The sequence below is a fragment of the Ranitomeya imitator genome, chromosome 1 (assembly GCF_032444005.1).
Source record: "Ranitomeya imitator isolate aRanImi1 chromosome 1, aRanImi1.pri, whole genome shotgun sequence".
NCBI classification, from domain to species: domain Eukaryota; kingdom Metazoa; phylum Chordata; class Amphibia; order Anura; family Dendrobatidae; genus Ranitomeya; species Ranitomeya imitator.
Genome location: NC_091282.1, coordinates 1,027,668,444 through 1,027,688,949, shown reverse-complemented (window position 1 = coordinate 1,027,688,949; position 20,506 = coordinate 1,027,668,444). Strand labels below are relative to the sequence as shown.

At 41.2% G+C, this 20,506-nt stretch overlaps 1 protein-coding gene across 1 annotated transcript in view; it reads right to left on the bottom strand.

The window, feature by feature from the left end:
• The window catches only part of HHIP (hedgehog interacting protein), a 183,155-nt gene that overhangs the window by 146,131 nt on the left and 16,518 nt on the right, over positions 1–20,506 (bottom strand). Inside the window, exons 3-4 of the mRNA XM_069744018.1 lie at positions 5,440–5,596; positions 33–234 (exon numbers count right to left, since the gene is read on the bottom strand). Of these exons, the coding sequence (XP_069600119.1) occupies positions 33–234; positions 5,440–5,596 (359 nt within the window). The remainder of the gene's footprint in view (positions 1–32; positions 235–5,439; positions 5,597–20,506) is intronic.

Here is a 20,506-nt window from a genome sequence, read left to right as displayed (position 1 = left end):
AGAAATATTAAAGTATTTAAATCACCTCTGACCTTAATTCCACTTTGGACGATTTTATGAATGTCCAAGAAAGGCTCCTTTAATAAATCTCCTTCCGGGGTGAGAATCTTCACATAACCTTCCTTTTCAAGGATAAAAAGTCGATGTGATCCATCTCCGCTATGCATAGCCCCAACTGGCTGCCTCAGACCTCTCATAACCTCTTGAATGCAGTAGCAGTTGTGCTTGTGTTTTCTGCAAGAAACAGGTACTGTTATAGTACATGAGAAGTAAATTAATTAAAGATTTCTTGTATAGCAGCACCAATAAATATCAACCAGAATATGCACAAATAACTGTCAAGAATTTTTCAGTTTTCATCTACTTTTAAGCAACCTTTGGTTTGCAACTTTCTAATATTCTATGGTCCCGATTTAAATGTTTTTTCATGGGCATGGGTAGAAGTGTGAATGGAGTACAGTAATATTTGTGGAATGAGGTATGCCACTACTCATTATGAATTTGATGGGTGGGTCGCCATGCAACATCCAAACTCCCCCCCACTTTGCCAGTGCTGGATGAAAATGGCAAAAGTCGCAAAAATTTTTACGGAGCACTACTTTGCGCAATAATATTGTGACTTTTAAAATATTATTACTCCAATTTTCTGATATAAAGTTTTGATGAAGCTGGCCTTTGTGTTAAAGCTCCTCACCATTTCAAGATTTCTATCTTGTCTGAGATCCCTGATCTTTCCTGTGGAAAAATCCACTGCATATTTGCAGTAGAATATGGCATAAAAATTACAGAGCTTAAGGGCACGTTCAAACGTTCAGTATTTGGTCAGTATTCTACATCAGTATTTGTCAGCAAAAATCAGGAGTAGAACAAATAGAGTTCTGGTTTTGTCTTACAAATACTGATGTAAAATACTGACCAAATACTGAATGTGTGAATGTGGCCTTAGAATTTTGCTTAAAAAATGTTTAACTGGTGCAAGTCCACATGTGTAGCAGTCCAAGTCAAAGGGGCTAATCTGCATGTGGCTACCCATCACAATTAACAGGCAAAAACTTCCACAATAATTGATATGCCGCCTCTTAAATCAGTTTTTAATTGTATTGCAGAAAGATCTATTGAATGGATTTACAATAATACATCCTGATGAGGCAGTGGATGTTCTCCTGAGGGATCTCTTCCTAGACCTGGATTAAAGCATCAGTCAACTCATGGACAGTCTGTAGTGCAATGTGGCATTTGTGGATGGAAGGAGGCATGACGTCCCAGATGTGCTTGACTGGATTCAGGTCTGGGGAACGGGCAAGACTAAGCATATTATCAATGCTTTCATCATGCTGGAACTGCTGACACACTTCAGCCACAAGCGGCTTAGCATTGTCATGCATCAAAAAGAACCCAGGACCTACTGCACCTGCATATGGCCGCACAATGGGCCTAATGATCTCATCCTGGTACCTAAAGACAGTCAGAGTACCTCTGGCTATCATATGGAGGGCTGTGCGGCCTTACCACAACATTACTGACCCACTGCCAAACTGGTCATTCCGGAGAATGTTGCAGGCAGAACGTTTTCCAAGGCGTCTCCAGATGCTCATGTGCTCAGAGTGAACCTGCTCTCATCTGTGAAGAGCACAGGGCGCCAATGTCAAATCTGCCAATCTTGGTGCTCACTGACAATTGACAATCGCTCTGCACGGTGTTGGGCTGTAAGTACAAACCCACTTGTGGACATTGTGACCTTATACCACCCTCATGGAGTCTGTTTCTGATAGTTTGAGCAGACACATGGATGTTAGTGGCCGCTGGAGATCATTTTGCAGGGCTACGGGACTGCTCCTCCTTGCACAAAGGAGGAGGTAGCGGTCCTGATGCTGGGTTGTTGCTCTCCTACAGCCCCCTCCACATCTCCAAGTGTACTGGACTATCTCCTGGTACCGTATCTGCTCCATGCTGGCAGACACAGTTACCATTCTTGCTACAGTTCGCATTGATGTGCCATCCTGGATGTTCTGCACTAACTGGGAATCTTCCGTGGGCTGTATTGTAGACACCGCCTCATGGTACTGTACCTCTAGGGGTGAGAGCAATAATAAAATGCAAAAGTGACCAAAATAACAACCAAAAAGGATGAGAACAGAGAAATGGTCTGTGGTCACCCCCTGCAGAACCACTCCTTTATAGGGGTTGTCTTGCTAATTGCCTTCAATTTCTACCTGATGTCTGTTCCATTTGCACAACAGCAGGAGAAACTTATCCACAATCAATCAGGGTTGCTTCATAACTGGACAGGTTGATTTCACAGAATTGTGATTGACATGATTTCTTGAGCAGTGTATTTACATATCAATAGCATACTGGGAAATATTTTCCAATGTGCAGTTATATAGACCCTGTATCCTTACAGAAGCAAGTAGAACCAAGTAAAGAAATGGCCAACAACTAACTTAAAAAAAAGGTGAAATTGGGCTCTGTTCACATTAGTGAAAAGTCAGGCGAAAAGGTTAACAAACCTCTGAACGCAAGTGTGACTAGAGCATAGGTACAGTTCATCCCGTATGGTTTCAAATAAACTTAAATCCAGACCAGTAGACCAGGAGCTTCTCAAAGTATTTCTATTGAGGCATCACCAGACAAACCAAGACAATGTCTGTGCTACTCAAACTGTAGTGGAAAGCCATGCTTAAATGAGTAATACAGGTCCTTCTCAAAAAATTAGCATATAGTGTTAAATTTCATTATTTACCATAATGTAATGATTACAATTAAACTTTCATATATTATAGATTCATTATCCACCAACTGAAATTTGTCAGGTCTTTTATTGTTTTAATACTGATGATTTTGGCATACAACTCCTGATAACCCAAAAAACCTGTCTCAATAAATTAGCATATCAAGAAAAGGTTCTCTAAACGACCTGTTACCCTAATCTTCTGAATCAACTAATTAACTCTAAACACATGCAAAAGATACCTGAGGCTTTTATAAACTACCTGCCTGGTTCATTACTCAAAACCCCCATCATGGGTAAGACTAGCGACCTGACAGATGTCAAGAAGGCCATCATTGACACCCTCAAGCAAGAGGGTAAGACCCAGAAAGAAATTTCTCAACAAATAGGCTGTTCCCAGAGTGCTGTATCAAGGCACCTCAATGGTAAGTCTGTTGGAAGGAAACAATGTGGCAGAAAACGCTGTACAACGAGAAGAGGAGACCGGACCCTGAGGAAGATTGTGGAGAAGGACCGATTCCAGACCTTGGGGAACCTGAGGAAGCAGTGGACTGAGTCTGGTGTGGAAACATCCAGAGCCACCGTGCACAGGCGTGTGCAGGAAATGGGCTACATGTGCCGCATTCCCCAGGTAAAGCCACTTTTGAACCATAAACAGCGGCAGAGGCGCCTGACCTGGGCTACAGAGAAGCAGCACTGGACTGTTGCTAAGTGGTCCCAAGTACTTTTTTCTGATGAAAGCAAATTTTGCATGTCATTCGGAAATCAAGGTGCCAGAGTCTGGAGGAAGACTGGGGAGAAGGAAATGACAAAATGCCTGAAGTCCAGTGTCAAGTACCTACAGTCAGTGATGGTGTGGGGTGCCATGTCAGCTGCTGGTGTTGGTCCACTGTGTTTCATCAAGGGCAGGGTCAATGCAGCTAGCTATCAGGAGATTTTGGAGCACTTCATGCTTCCATCGGCTGAAATGCTTTATGGAGATGAAGATTTCATTTTTCAGCACGACCTGGCACCTGCTCACAGTGCCAAAACCACTGGTAAATGGATTACTGACCATGGTATTACTGTGCTCAATTGGCCTGCCAACTCTCCTGACCTGAACCCCATAGAGAATCTGTGGGATATTGTGAAGAGAAAGTTGAGAGACGCAAGACCCAACACTCTGGATGAGCTTAAGGCCGCTATTGAAGCATCCTGGGCCTCCATAACATCTCAGCAGTGTCACAGGCTGATTGCCTCCATGCCACGCCGCATTGAAGCAGTCATTTCTGCCAAAGGATTCCCGACCAAGTATTGAGTGCATAACTGAACATTATTATTTGATGGTTTTTTTGTTTGTTATTAAAAAACACTTTTATTTGATTGGATGGGTGAAATATGCTAATTTATTGAGACAGGTTTTTTGGGTTATCAGGAGTTGTATGCCAAAATCATCAGTATTAAAACAATAAAAGACCTGACAAATTTCAGTTGGTGGATAATGAATCTATAATATATGAAAGTTTAATTGTAATCATTACATTATGGTAAATAATGAAATTTAACACTATATGCTAATTTTTTGAGAAGGACCTGTATCTCTCAATTTTCCTTTTTTTTCCTGAAACCAATACACTGTATCTTTACCATAAGTACAAATTTAGTCATATTATGTAAATAACACAGGAAAAATACATATAGAAGAATAGTACAAATGGAAAATCCTCAGTGGTTTATACCTTTCAAAGGCTAACTGAAGTACAACCAATTTTGATAACCAGAAATTTTGACTCTAAAATTTCTGAAGTCGTAAAGGCGACTGTTCATCATATGATCACTTATATGATACATGCCTTCTCAGCTGCACTTCAACAACCATTAGGGGCACCTCACATTTAGAGAAAAACTAGTTTAAACTATATTTTATATGTTGAATGAATTAAACATTTAGGGGCTTTGATCTTGATCCAGGATGTGCTGGAGTAAAATATATGAAAGTTTAGCTCCTATTAATAAATTTGGTGTATCTTTAGGCTGCTGTGTGTCAAAGAAAGAAATGTACTCCAATAATTGACAGCTAATGTTAAAGTACGTGAGTAGTAAATTACTCCAGTCTTTGCTTGGGCTACATTTCTGCTATAATTGATACCAATTTTGTATTGTATACTATGAAAAACATTTTGTGCTGCAAAAATGTTTGCAACATTTGCAACAGTTTACTCGGCTCACTGCCAAACTTTGAAATTAATCGGGGCTTAGTTATTTTCTAAAATGATCAGCAAGAGCAAATATTCATTTAAATACTAACTAGGTATCTGAATACTGTCTTTGGCGCGGTCATGGCTTCAGCAAACATAATATGTAAAACCATGATGGCAAATCCTGATTAAAGTAGTTTCAGAGGTCATTGCTTACTTCTTTCAGTTCGTTTTTTTTTTTTAAGGGAAAAGTCTAAATTAATTTGAGATTTAATTACAAAAGAAAATCTATAAACATACTAGTGGAAGAGTGCTGTGGGTCGGAAGTACTCTACTAACAACTGAGAATGCATGACAAGCATCCAAAATATTAAAAAGGCATTTGTTCCCAGGCAATCACATAAACAGCAGATGAACAAAACATCTGGAGGGCACAGCTGTGGAAAATCAGGCAAGACTAATTTAATTTGCTGTCAAAACCACAAAGTTGTCAGTGTTTTTCAAGATAAAAGAAATGTTATCGATATGAACCTGCTGATCTCTTCCACTTTGTCATACTCCTCCATTTGGTCCAAGTAGTTTGATGCTGGTCCTCGCACTTGTTTTCTTGGAAAGTCTGGAAAACACAGACTGCTGTCCCTCATCCCTCGGTAGAAGCAAAATTCATCTGCCGTCGTTTGGAGTAAACCTGAAAAAAGACTGATATTTAACCCCCAAATAAATATAGAATAATTGCTTAAATTACCGTTAGATAAACTATTTTCTTCTCTATGAGTTCATCTGTCCACTGTATTGGCTATTGTAATATACATACTGTAGTTCACAAGGTTTACAAGACGTCCTATTAACATTTTGGAACATCAGAACATATTCTAGCAGAGTATTTTGGAACATAAATTTAATTTAAGGAGTTTTCCCAAAAATATTGATAGTTTATCCTCACAATAGGCATAAATATTAAATAGGTGAAAGGTCCCACTTCTGGCACAATTACCAAGCACTTATCAAAGGAACTGTGGTACTACGATTACATACAATATTTTTCTCTGAAAAGCTCTGATCTTTCAGAGAAAATATATTTTGAAGAACCACAGGAGACCATAAGCAGAGACAAAACTAATCCGGGACTGCCCTTGGCTGGCTTTTCTTCAGTTAATTGACAGGTCTCTCAATGTACAAGCTTGGCAAGACCTGTCAACCACATGGAGCAGAGCGTGGTGAAGACAGCCCTTGACCAGCCCTTCAAATTATATTTTTTCTGAAAAGCCAGGGCATTTCCGAAAAAAAAATATGCTTGGCTGGCAATCATGCAAACAGGGTCAATGAAGTGACAGGTTCCCTTTAAAGATAAGTCATCAATATCAGATACTAGAGGAATTGTAAAACTCCTTTGGGAATTGGTAAAAAATGGCACAAATAATGGTGTTATAAACTGAAAGGTTAATGGGATTAAAAATAAAATGGAATAGGAAAATAGATTTTCAATTTTGATGATTATATAAGAACAACCAAAACTTTATATGAGGCTCAACTACTGTGTGCCAGAAACAAAGGGAGAGGAGAATTCCTTTACATTTTTAAATGCACAATTTTGCGGTTCTGCAGACTTTTCTATCCCTTCTGAGAAAAAGGTAGCCTCAGAATGAAAAAAGAGGCAGGAGAAGAAACCCTTCTTAGATTTTGGATAGAATTTGCAATTGGAGTTCAGAGACTGATGGAAACACCATTTAAACATTTTTGACACCTATAGAAAACAAAATTCTGAAAAAAGCCTTATTTAATTTTACAGCATATTCACTGGATATAAAGATGTTTCTGTTGTCATATGACAACTCATTTTGCTTAACACAATGCATTTGGTAAGAGGTGATAATGACAAGACGTAGATATTGGTGTCAGAATAAGAACCATCTTGCAACCAACCCAATTCTCAAGCTATGGAGGACCATGCATTTATGCACTAAAATACCAGTTACCCAGGACTATGATCTTCTAATATGTCATAGAACTTAGAACCGAGGTTTCTCTCATTCGGACACAGAATTTTATGCAAATTTAGTAAACAAAATGTATGAGCAATGTTATACAAAATGGGGATAATCTATAGAGTTGTTTTATTATGGAAAAAGTGGTGGTTTGTTATTACAAACTTTATAATAATGATGAAAATAATGTTGACTGGATTCCCTTTAGAAAATGTGTTACATGGAAATGATGCTTCAAACTTTCATTAGGTTTTGAAACACAGCTATTGTAGTATTGGCTAACGGGCTTCCATTCCATTTTATAACTCGTTACTTATTAGAGAAGGTGACAATACACATTTGGCATAATTTGACTGCACAGCAGTCTGCTGGACCATTGCTCCCTCTAAAACCAGCCTTTGGCAGAGGAATGCCAGATCCAGTACACATAATATTGTTTGGCAGATGTCAATGTAGTAGTGAGCTAATAATTCATATGGTAAATGACATGTTTGGGCTTAGGGTATATAAACTTCTCACAAAGTAGAAAGATCCAGCTCAAATTAGTTCTCATGCTTCGCACTGACGAGGGCCAACAGCCCAAAACACCGCGTCTGCTAATTGAGATACTGATTTGGCTTTTATCCTAAGTCATATTGCACGACTCGTTAAAGGGTTGATTGTGACTTGTAGGATTGCTACTTCCAACAGGTGGCGCTATAGAATTTAAGTCTTCTTTTTCTCTGAAGAGACAATTTGCATATTAAATTTCCCAGAGGAGTATTGCACAGTGAATAAGCCTCCTTACCTTGACAAGCCAGAGATGGTATGTCACTCTCCATAAGGAGAAAAGTTACCCCTTAGACCCCAGTCCAGAGCATCTCATCTAGCCAAATTAGTTCTCATGCTTCTCACTGACGCTATAGAGTTTAAGTCCTACATAGTAACATAGTAACATAGTAACATAGTTAGTAAGGCCGAAAAAAGACATTTGTCCATCCAGTTCAGCCTATATTCCATCATAATAAATCCCCAGATCTACGTCCTTCTACAGAACCTAATAATTGTATGACGCAATATTGTTCTGCTCCAGGAAGACATCCAGGCCTCTCTTGAACCCCTCGACTGAGTTCGCCATCACCACCTCCTCAGGCAAGCAATTCCAGATTCTCACTGCCCTAACAGTAAAGAATCCTCTTCTATGTTGGTGGAAAAACCTTCTCTCCTCCAGACGCAAAGAATGCCCCCTTGTGCCCGTCACCTTCCTTGGTATAAACAGATCCTCAGCGAGATATTTGTATTGTCCCCTTATATACTTATACATGGTTATTAGATCGCCCCTCAGTCGTCTTTTTTCTAGACTAAATAATCCTAATTTCGCTAATCTATCTGGGTATTGTAGTTCTCCCATCCCCTTTATTAATTTTGTTGCCCTCCTTTGTACTCTCTCTAGTTCCATTATATCCTTCCTGAGCATCAGTGCCCAAAACTGGACACAGTACTCCATGTGCGGTCTAACTAGGGATTTGTACAGAGGCAGTATAATGCTCTCATCATGTGTATCTAGACCTCTTTTAATGCACCCCATGATCCTGTTTGCCTTGGCAGCTGCTGCCTGGAACTGGCTACTCCAGGTAAGTTTATCATTAACTAGGATCCCCAAGTCCTTCTCCCTGTCAGATTTACCCAGTGGTTTCCCATTCAGTGTGTAATGGTGATATTGATTCCTTCTTCCCATGTGTATAACCTTACATTTATCATTGTTAAACCTCATCTGCCACCTTTCAGCCCAAGTTTCCAACTTATCCAGATCCATCTGTAGCAGAATACTATCTTCTCTTGTATTAACTGCTTTACATAGTTTTGTATCATCTGCAAATATCGATATTTTACTGTGTAAACCTTCTACCAGATCATTAATGAATATGTTGAAGAGAACAGGTCCCAATACTGACCCCTGCGGTACCCCACTGGTCACAGCGACCCAGTTAGAGACTATACCATTTATAACCACCCTCTGCTTTCTATCACTAAGCCAGTTACTAACCCATTTACACACATTTTCCCCCAGACCAAGCATTCTCATTTTGTGTATCAACCTCTTGTGCGGCACGGTATCAAACGCTTTGGAAAAATCAAGATATACCACGTCCAATGACTCACCGTAGTCCAGCCTATAGCTTACCTCTTCATAAAAACTGATTAGATTGGTTTGACAGGAGCAATTTCTCATAAACCCATGCTGATATGGAGTTAAACAGTTATTCTCATTGAGATAATCCAGAATAACATCCCTCAGAAACCCTTCAAATATTTTACCAACAATAGAGGTTAGACTTACTGGCCTTTAATTTCCAGGTTCACTTTTAGAGCCCTTTTTGAATATTGGCACCACATTTGCAATGCGCCAGTCCTGCGGAACAGACCCTGTCGCTATAGAGTCCCTAAAAATAAGAAATAATGGTTCATCTATTACATTACTTAGTTCTCTTAGTACTCGTGGGTGTATGCCATCCGGACCCGGAGATTTATCTATTTTAATCTTATTTAGCCGGTTTCGCACCTCTTCTTGGGTTAGATTGCTGACCCTTAATATAGGGTTTTCATTGTTTCTTGGGATTTCACCTAGCATTTCATTTTCCACCGTGAATACCGTGGAGAAGAAGGTGTTTAATATGTTAGCTTTTTCCTCGTCATCTACAACCATTCTTTCCTCACTATTTTTTAAGGGGCCTACATTTTCAGTTTTTATTCTTTTACTATTGATATAGTTGAAGAACAGTTTGGGATTAGTTTTACTCTCCTTAGCAATGTGCTTCTCTGTTTCCTTTTTGGCAGCTTTAATTAGTTTTTTAGATAAAGTATTTTTCTCCCTATAGTTTTTTAGAGCTTCAATGGTGCCATCCTGCTTTAGTAGTGCAAATGCTTTCTTTTTACTGTTAATTGCCTGTCTTACGTCTTTGTTTAGCCACATTGGGTTTTTCCTATTTCTAGTCCTTTTATTCCCACAAGGTATAAACCGCTTACACTGCCTATTTAGGATGTTCTTAAACATTTCCCATTTATTATCTGTATTGTTATTTCTGAGGATATTGTCCCAGTCTACCAGATTAAGGGCATCTCTAAGCTGGTCAAACTTTGCCTTCCTAAAGTTCAGTGTTTTTGTGACTCCCTGACAAGTCCCCCTAGTGAAAGACAGGTGAAACTGCACAATATTGTGGTCGCTATTTCCTAGATGCCCAACCACCTGCAGGTTTGTTATTCTGTCAGGTCTATTAGATAGTATTAGGTCTAAAAGTGCTGCTCCTCTGGTTGGATTCTGCACCAATTGTGAAAGATAATTTTTCTTGGTTATTAGCAGAAACCTGTTGCCTTTATGGGTTTCACAGGTTTCTGTTTCCCAGTTAATATCCCGGTAGTTAAAGTCCCCCATAACCAGGACCTCATTATGGGTTGCAGCTTCATCTATCTGCTTTAGAAGTAGACTTTCCATGGTTTCTGTTATATTTGGGGGTTTGTAACAGACCCCAATGAGAATTTTGTTACCATTTTTCCCTCCATGAATTTCGACCCATATGGACTCGACATCCTCATTTCCTTCGCTAATATCCTCCCTTAAAGTGGACTTTAGACAAGACTTTACATAGAGACAAACCCCTCCTCCTCTCCGATTTTTACGATCCTTTCTAAACAGACTGTAACCCTGTAAGTTAACTGCCCAGTCATAGCTTTCATCTAACCATGTCTCAGTTATTCCCACTATGTCAAAGTTACCTGTAGATATTTCTGCTTCTAGTTCTTCCATCTTGTTTGTCAGGCATCTGGCGTTTGCGAGCATGCAGTTTAGACGATTTTGTTTTGTTCCAATCTCCTCGCTGTGGATTGTTTTAGAAATGTTCTTACCTCCCATCTGAGTATGTTTTCCTGGGTCCTCTTTTTCTCTGAAGAGTCAATTTGCATATTATTCACATATAGTGATCAAAGAGATTAAAGGTGCGCCGTCACCTGAAAAGCGTCAATGTCGCGTGTCATGTAACTTACACTGCTTGTTCTGTATGTCCTCTTTGACCAATTTATGCGAATAAAGTATTCACAATTTTTTGAGCTGGATCTTTCTACTTTTTGGGCTTTTCTATGCTTTGAAGCGACCTCTCCAAGCTCTGAACATCCTCATGATGCCATCCACGGTGAACTGGATTTATTTTCTTATACAGTACAGAGCAAAAGTTTAGACACACTTTGTCATTTAACGATTTTTCGGTATTTTCATGACTATGAAAATTGTAAATTCACACTGAAGGCATCAAAACTATGAATTAACACATGTGGAATTATATACTTAAACAAAAAAGTGTGAAACAACTAAAAATATGTCTTATATTCTAGGTTCTTCAAAGTAGCCACCTTTTGCTGTGATGACTGCTTTGCAGACTCTTGTCATCTGAGTGAAATCCGATGATTTGCAAACAGTCGTTGACTTGCTGGCCAAGTGCAATTTGAATATTGGATGAAACTCAGGCATGCAGCCATTTTGTTCTCTGACAAACTCTGTCCGAGGAAAAAATCAGACATATGCACAGCCCCAAAGAATAACATTAGTCTGAACGTTTTGAAGGATCGCAATAGGACTATACTTGTCTGCACCTGTCCTTAGTAGAGGACCATCATTATTGGAATTTCTATATATTATAGTTATGTATTCCTGCTGAATTTCTACTTATACATTGGACAGTAAAAACACAATATACTATAATGCAATAATAAAAAAGCAATAATGAAAATAATAATAATAAAGACCTCCCAACTCAGTGTATCTCCATCATGATTATCTCTTTCTAGGCTTTTCATCTAATTATTAGCATCTGACTCTCCTTGATTGTGCAGTGTGAGACCGCTTCTCTCTCTTGCCATACAGAGCAGCATGGCTCTGTCCAGTGCTTGAGTTATGCTTTCATCTGGTTATCCTTCAGAGCAGCCTGGGTGGTCACAGAAAGCACTTGACATCTTGATGCACTTCAGCAGTTTTACATATACACAGCCTTTGTAGAAAAATAAATTTGTCATTCGTCACCACATATGTTGATCTGGGGAGTGAGGTTCCAGCAGCTCTGGCTCCTGTGTTTCTCCATCATTCTCTCAAGCCTTACCCTCCCGAGTCACCTTAACCCCTTCATCAAAAATACTGGTGTGTGTCATCGTAAGTGGTGAATTCTATGTTTTAAATAGTAAACAAGAGCACTTTTCGGGAGACATATATCATGCACCACCAAGTGCAATGCAACTGCTCAGAAAGCAATGTTCTAAGTCTATTGTTTTACAAAGAACAGTGTCCTGTGGAGATAATAGATGAATTAAGAATAGAAATGGCTTCATGACTAGAAGAATCTGCTCTAGAATATACTGTTACACAGAGGTGGCTAGAATGTATACTATTAGAGAAAAAGGTTAAAAAAATCAAGTATTAATTTTTCTATTTTACCTCATTCGTATGAATCGAAGGATAGAAGACAAATATGCATTCATAGACATAGTTGCTAAGTCATTCAAACTCCTCAGTGCAAATTAATTTACATTTGTGGTAATGATGGTGTGATGGTGTGATATGCTTTGTGGGTATCATCTTTGTGTATATTTCTATTTTACTTCTTTTCATGGTGTTCTCTTGTAGAAGGAGTTATTTGCTAATTGATGAATGGCTGTTGCTGCCATCTGATATCAGCCCCACAGTACTGTATTGTATGCTAATGATATGTTGACCTAGCTTGTTGAAACAATGAGCCTCTGAGACCTTCCCCCTCCTGACCTGTGAATGAGAAGGGAGACTTAAAATATCAGGGAGGTGAGACACAGATCAGTCCTGTGTGGAATGATGATGTGTTCAGAGGATCTCAGAGAGAAAGAAGAGTATATGGACTATACTCTAGCTCTGTTGAGCTGAAAACTGGTGGCATGCAGAGGGATCAACAGAGTGTAACCTAATGGAGAACCACCCACAGAGCTAATACAGAAATTGGACTGTATCCCGTTTACAGGAGAGAGCTAGAGACCTGGGTCTGAACTACCAGGGACTGACTAAAGAGGTCTTAATTGACCTACTGGTGGGTGCCAGCCCGGCCACCTCCTCCCATATGTCTGAAGGACGAGCACTGGAGACGAGGACCCCCACCTCAAAAAGCCAGTATGTGGTGTGGTATGAAGAAGAGATGGCAGTTCTGGGCCCAGGTATTTCTCAAGAGTACAAGGAGGAGGCTGCCCGCCGGACACAGTGGAGACAAGAAGCAATGTAGCTTGAAAGACGGAGTAACACAATGTGCAAAGTACACCCAGGAGCCTGTACGGATCACCCGGACAGAGTTTAAGCCATTTGATGAGGCTTCCGGAGATGTGGAGGGGTTCTTCAAGGACTTTGAGCAGCAGTGTGCTGTGTTGGAGGTGCCCCACTTTGGCTGGATGCGTTTGTTAGTGGGACTCTTGAACGGTAGCCTGGCGGAGGCTTACCGAACCATTGACTCACAGTGGAATTGGGATTATAACATTGTAAAGCAGACTATCCTGGATTACCATGCTATCACCCCAGACGCATATAGGGCCAAGTTCCAAGACCTCCCATGCACTACGGGGGGATCGTTTAGGATGTATGCACATAAGATGTCCCAGGCATGTCGGAGATGGCTGGAAGCAGAAAACGCCTTTACTGTGGAAGATGTTATACAGGCATTCCTTATAGAACAATTTCTTGCCAAGTGCCCCACAGAGGTACGAGAATGGGTCCAGGAGCGCATGCTGTGCACCGTGGATTGAGCTGCAGCCCTGGCCGATGAAGCCCTTACTATCCGTCCGCAATGGAGGAGGCTTCTGGACAATGAACCACAGCCTTCTCCCGCACCCCTTCCCCCTCCGATTATATCTGCCCTTCCACCTAGTCACAAGCCGATGACAATAACGCCTCACAATCCTGGGCCCCAACAGTTCCGACCACGACCTGGGGGTATCACAGAGTGGAGATGTTATGGGTGTGGGCAACCTGGACATTTGCAGTCTGGCTGTCCCTCAAGGATTCCGAGGGAGCCCCTCACAGCCCCACCTCATCCAGTACATTTTGTGCACTCCATCTCACCTGAGGAAGAGTTACCATCACCCCCACCAGAGTGGACCACCGACCACAGCACCATAGATACCCCTCCTGGAGTGTAAGGACTCCGGCCTTTGTCCATCAAAAATACAGAGCATTGGCATTGCCACCTGCAGGATGTCTTAATTGATGGATACAAAGTGTCGGGATTTAGAGACATGGGGGCATTCCTGACTATCGCTGACCCCCGTGTGGTTCGACCAGAGGCAATTCACCAGGGCCCGGGAATTCCCATTGTCCTGGCGGGGGGTGTCAGCAAATATATACAGCGAGCTTTGGTACATTTGGATTATGGTTTTGGAGAAAAACTGTGTTGGATTGGAGTTATGGGAGGACTTCCTGCAGCTATCCTCTGTCTGCTGGATTGTTGGACTTTTATCCTGTCACTGAACTGCATTCGTGTTCTGGACTATTGTATCCTTTGTGTGGTGGATCATATATGGACCTTTCATATTTTTGCCTGAATAAAGGTCATGGAATTGTTTACTATACTCTAGCTCTGTTGATTTTGTGGTACCGGAGAAGAACCCCGTGACAGTTGGTAAAGGTGGACAAATATACCAGAACAAAAGAATGTAAATCATAACGTTCACTTAGGCCTCTTTCACACTTCCGTCTTTCTTTTTCCATCACAATGCGTTGTTTTGTGAAAGAAAAGAAAAAAAGAAACATTTGATGGATCTGTTTTTTTCTCATAGACTTCTATTAACGATGGATTGTGACAGATGGCCTTCCATTTCATCCGTTGTGCACTGGATCCATCGTAAAATTGCTGTCCGTCGGGCGGAGACAACGCACAGAGAAACGTTTTTTGTGTGCGTTGGAAAATTGCTCAGCGACAGATCCTGCGCTGCCTGTCATTGGCTATAATGGAAGCCCATGCATGCAGGATTCATCGCTGACTGTCAAAAGCAGGATTTCAGCGACGGATGCCGCCTTTTGAAACTGAGCATGCGCAGACGAATTTCCATTCAGGGAAATTCTCTCTCGCTCTCTCTCTTTACTATTGATGCTGCTTATGCAGCAGCAATAGTAAAAAGATATAATGTTAAAAATAAAAAAAGTAAAAAAAATTATGATAGTCTTACCTTCCGGCGTCCCCCGCAGCCTTCCCAATGGTAGCGATGCTCACGGCAGCTCCCGTTCCCAGTGATGCCTTGCGAAATGACCCCATGACAAAGCGGTCTCGCGAGACCTCTATGTCATCACAGGTCATTGCCTCGCGAGGTATTACTGGGAACGGGAGCTGCCGGGAGCATCGGTAACATCGGGAAGACTGCGGTGGACGCCGGAAGGTAATAATATCATGATTTTTTATTAATTTTAACATGGGTTGTGTTGTGTATGCGTTTTCGCAGCGGAAAAATGCAGCGAAGACGCATACACAATGTGTGCACATAGTCTTGACGGATCCATCAAAATAACGGACTCAGTGCACTCGTTTTTTACAATCTACACAGGCTCTGTCTTTTCAACATTTTGACGGATTGTGACTGATTGTAAAAAACGGAAATGTGAAAGAGGCCTTAGTCATACTAGAAAGCATACTTCTATTCAATATGGAAGGTTTTCTAGAAACCCGAGACCACATTTGGTAAGGTTAAATAAGGCTAAATAATTAAAAATACTGTATAAGTATAGTAGTAATAGATATAGCGTGCACTGTCAGAGAATTTGGGTGCAGGTGTAACGGACCAAATGGTCTCGTAGATAACCAAATATAAATTTCACCGCACTCTCACAGGGAATATGATGCCAAATTATTAACAATTTTATTCAATGTGTTAAGTATAGTAAGTAGGCTCCAAGCAGGTTTTTTTTAAAGTTCCCTGCTGAGCTTCCTTTTTTCTAAGGCCCCTTTCACATTGCATTCGTGCCCATGTTCAGTGGTCCCATCGGGGCTTGTGTCCGAACCCCTCATGCTATCAAGCCTGGGTGAAGTACTTAATAATGTGAAACAACCATCTCTTTTTCCATCTGTATCTTCTGCCATTAATTCAAAAAAGACTATTTTAGTCATGGGGAGAGTGCCACAGATTTTTCTATTTTTTGCATAATATTGAAATTCTTTTACAGCAACTGACAGAGAACAGTCATTTTCCCAGCATGCTCTATCAAAATGAAAGTGACAATGAAAAGTGAGAAGCTAATACATCTTCTCCTAAGAGTGTAAAAAAAGCCATATATTACCAAATCAGGGGTTACAATACATACGGTAACTATAATTTGGTAGTTATGTCTATTTTCTAAGGCTGGGTTCAGATGGGCGTATTTCAATGTCCCTAAATGGACTTAAAGTCTCATATGTCTCTATAAGTCTGTAGATTCAGATCATAAGATCCACAGCCTGTCGGGGTATTATAGTCCGTATACATCCTCCTGTTGGATCAGTGCCCTTTCATTCAAACAGGAGTATAAATAAAGAACCAGAGCACCAAGAAAAGACCCAGCCCAATGATCAGTAGCATCATTTTCCGGGATGACCCTTGCCTACTAGTGAGAATAGAAGAAAACGTACAATTTTCTAAATGAAATAAATGACTTCCCTGTGTCGAAAAAAGATTTTCAGCGTGGAATGAAGTGGTAGAGTAAAATAACATGGGGTGTCCCTCAATCGTGAATTTCATGTTTTCTAGGGTACTTATGAGTATTTCAAAGCAGCCTCTCAATGTAATTGTGTAAGCATCATTGCTCAATATCAATGACCAGATCCAAGCATAAATAGCATCAGTTAGATGTGATGTCATCTATGGATCCACACATGACAAGCATTGCTTTCTAAAGCATACATCAGGAAGCCTTGGACACTGGAGCACAGGAGCAGTATCACAATATTATAACTTATCTACTATATAACTGTCTAAGGGCCACTTCCGTCTTTCTGTCTGTCTGTCCTTCTGTCTATCATGGATATTCATTGTTCGCGGCCTCTGTCTGTCATGGAATCCAAGTTGCTGATTGGTCTCGCCAGCTGCCTGTCATGGCTGCCGCGACCACTCAGCGACAGCCACAGTCCGATTAGTCCCTCCCTACTCCCCTGCAGTCAGCGCCCGGCGCCCGCTCCATACTCCCCGCAGTCACCGCTCACACAGGGTTAATGCCAGCGGTAACGGACTGCGTTATGCCGCGGGTAACTCACTCCGTTTCCGTTGCTATTAACCCTGTGTGACCAAGTTTTTACTATTGATGCTGCCTATGCAGCGTCAATAGTAAAAACATCTAATGTTAAAAATAATAAAAAATAATTACTCACCTTCCGCCGCCTTTCCCGCTCCTCGCTACGCTCCGGTAACTGCTCCATGCAAGCAGCAAGTTCCGGTGGCAAAGATGGTATGGGAGAAGGACCTGCCATGACGTCATAGTCATGTGACCGCGCCGTCATCACAGGCCCTGCGCGCCTGCGCGAGAAGGACCTGCCATGACGTCACGGTCATGTGACCGCAACGTCATCACAGGTCCTGCGCGCCTCCGCGAGACGGACCTGCGATAACATCACGGTCATGTGACTGAACTACAAGGGGCCCCTGGAAGGTGAGTATATGTTTATTTTTTATTTTTTAACCTGTGACATACGTGACTGGGCAATATACTACGTGACTGGGCAATATACTATGTGGCTGGGCAATAGACTACGTGGCTTGGCAATAGACTATGTGACTGGGCAATATACGTGACTGGGCAATCTACTACGTGTTTGGGCAATATACTACGCGGCTGGGCAATATACAACGTGACTGGGCAATATACTACGTCACTGGGCAATATACTACGTGACTGGGCAATATACTACGTAGCTCTGTGCTGTATACTACGTCGCTGTGCAATATACTACGTGGCTCTGTGCTGTATACTACGTCACTGGGCAATATACTACGTAACTGGGCAATATACTACGTGGCTGGGCAATATACTATGTCAATGGGCAATATACTACATAACTGGGCAATATAGTACGTGGCTGGGCAATATACTACGTCACTGGGCAATATAGTACGTGGCTGGGCAATATGCTACATCACTGGGCAATATACTACATCATTGGGCAATATACTACGTGACTGGGCAATATACTACGTAGCTCTGTGCTGTATACAACGTTGCTGTGCAATATACTACATGGCTCTGTGCTGTATACTACGTCACTGGGCAATATACTACGTCACTGGGTAATATACTATGTAACTGGGCAATATACTACGTGGCTGGGCAATATACTATGTGGCTGGGCAATATACTACGTCACTGGGCAATACACTACATAACTGGGCAATATACTACGTGGCTGGGCAATATACTACGTCACTGGGCAATATACTACGTCACTGGGCAATATACTACGTGACTGGGCAATAGACTACGTGGCTGGGCAATATACTATGTGACTGGGCAATATACTACGTGACTGGGCAATATACTATGTGACTGGGCAATATACTACGTGGCTGGGCAATAGACTACGTGACTGGGCAATATACTACGTGAGTGGGCAATATACTACATGACTGGGCAATATACTACGTGACTGGGCAATATACTACGTGTTTGCGCAATATACTACGCGGCTGGGCAATATACAATGTGACTGGGCAATATACTACGTCACTGGGCAATATACTACGTGGCTGGGCAATATACTACGTGACTGGGCAATATACTACGTGACTGGGCAATATTCTACGTGTTTGCGCAATATACTACGCGGCTGGGCAATATACAATGTGACTGGGCAATATACTACGTCACTGGGCAATATACTACGTGGCTGGGCAATATACTACGTCACTGGGCAATATACTACGTGGCTGGGCAATATACTACGTGACTGGGCAATATACTACGTGACTGGGCAATATACTACGTGTTTGCGCAATATACTACGCGGCTGGGCAATATACAATGTGACTGGGCAATATACTACGTCACTGGGCAATATACTACGTGGCTGGGCAATATACTACGTCACTGGGCAATATACTACGTGGCTGGGCAATATACTACGTGACTGGGCAATATACTACGTGACTGGGCAATATACTACGTGACTGGGCAATCTACTATGTGGTTGGGCAATATACTACGTGGCTGGGCAATATACTACGTGGCTGGGCAATATACTACGTGGACATGCATATTCTAGAATACCCGATGCGTTAGAATCGGGCCACCATCTAATAATACTATAAAACAAAGCTGCTGGAAAGAAAAACATTTTTTACAATTATCACGTACTCTTAATATTCTTTCATTTTTTTTTTAAACTGTCCCATAGAGTAAAATTGGATTCAGTGCCTAGGACTATTATTATGCAGGAAAAATGTAGAAGTTTAACAAAATTTGGAATACTTTTTATAGAAATAACATCTTTAATAACGCTTCATAATCTCACTAACCACTTCAAGTTTTAAAGGAAATGTATGACCTGTATTATTTTTTTCATGGGTTGTCCCTTTTTAACTTTGATTACTTCACAGGCTTAAAGGCATGTACAGTAACAAACCTGGCTTGTACTCATCCTCCCTGGGTCCAGCGCTGTCTCTGTTGATCAGCTGCAGGAGTGACATCACATCGACAACCCCGCAGACACTTATTTGACTCAGCAACTCGTACTGTCAACTTTGGCTAAAGATGCTGAGCCATGTGATTGGCTGCAGCGGTTTTGAGTGTAGCAGATATGACGTCACTGCTGGACTGGTGGAGACATAGTGGAGGGCAAGTAAAAGCTCAGTTTGTTATTTTATTGAACAATGGAATAATAAAAGTTAAAACCGGATAACCCCTTTATAATTCAAACCAGATATTGAACATGTTTATTACTTTTCATCTGTTTTTATGTTCTGATTTTAGGGGTAGCCTGCTACTCTAAACTTCTGCTAGAGATATGCTTTCTAGCAGCTACATGGACCATAGGCAACAATAGTCGGGAGATGTTCATTGACTTCTTGGAGAGGTTTCTACGAATGCTTGGAGGAAGTTATTGTGCAGGGAGAAGGAGGAGGTGAGCTGTAGTCACCACCTACTGCTAATGGTGGATGCTGCGTTACCTATACATAGATGATTGTAATTATGCGAACTGTTTTATCTGCTGCTGATCTAGCAGTTCTCTGAATGATCTGTATAACCCCGCCCACACCACTGATTGGCAGTTTTATGTGCATTGCAGAAAGCTGCCAATCAGTGGTGGGGGCGTGGTTGGACAGCCTGACAACTGACCAAGTAGTCCTCTAGTGATAATCTCTCCCTGATAAAACAGTGATTTTTTTTAAAACTACACTGAGCAACCCAGTAAGTGACACATCACCGGAATCGGGGTCTCTGCCCCAAAAACATGGTGTTCTCAAATGAAGTAGCAAAAACCCGGTGAAAGATTCTCTTTAATTTGCTCTAGATAGTAAAATGAAAAATAAAAAAAAATGTTAACGTGTTTAATGTAAAAAGTTAATTTAAAATAAGTGGTAATTTTCTGCACCTTGGCGCATGACACAAGTTCACAAATGTCTTCTTA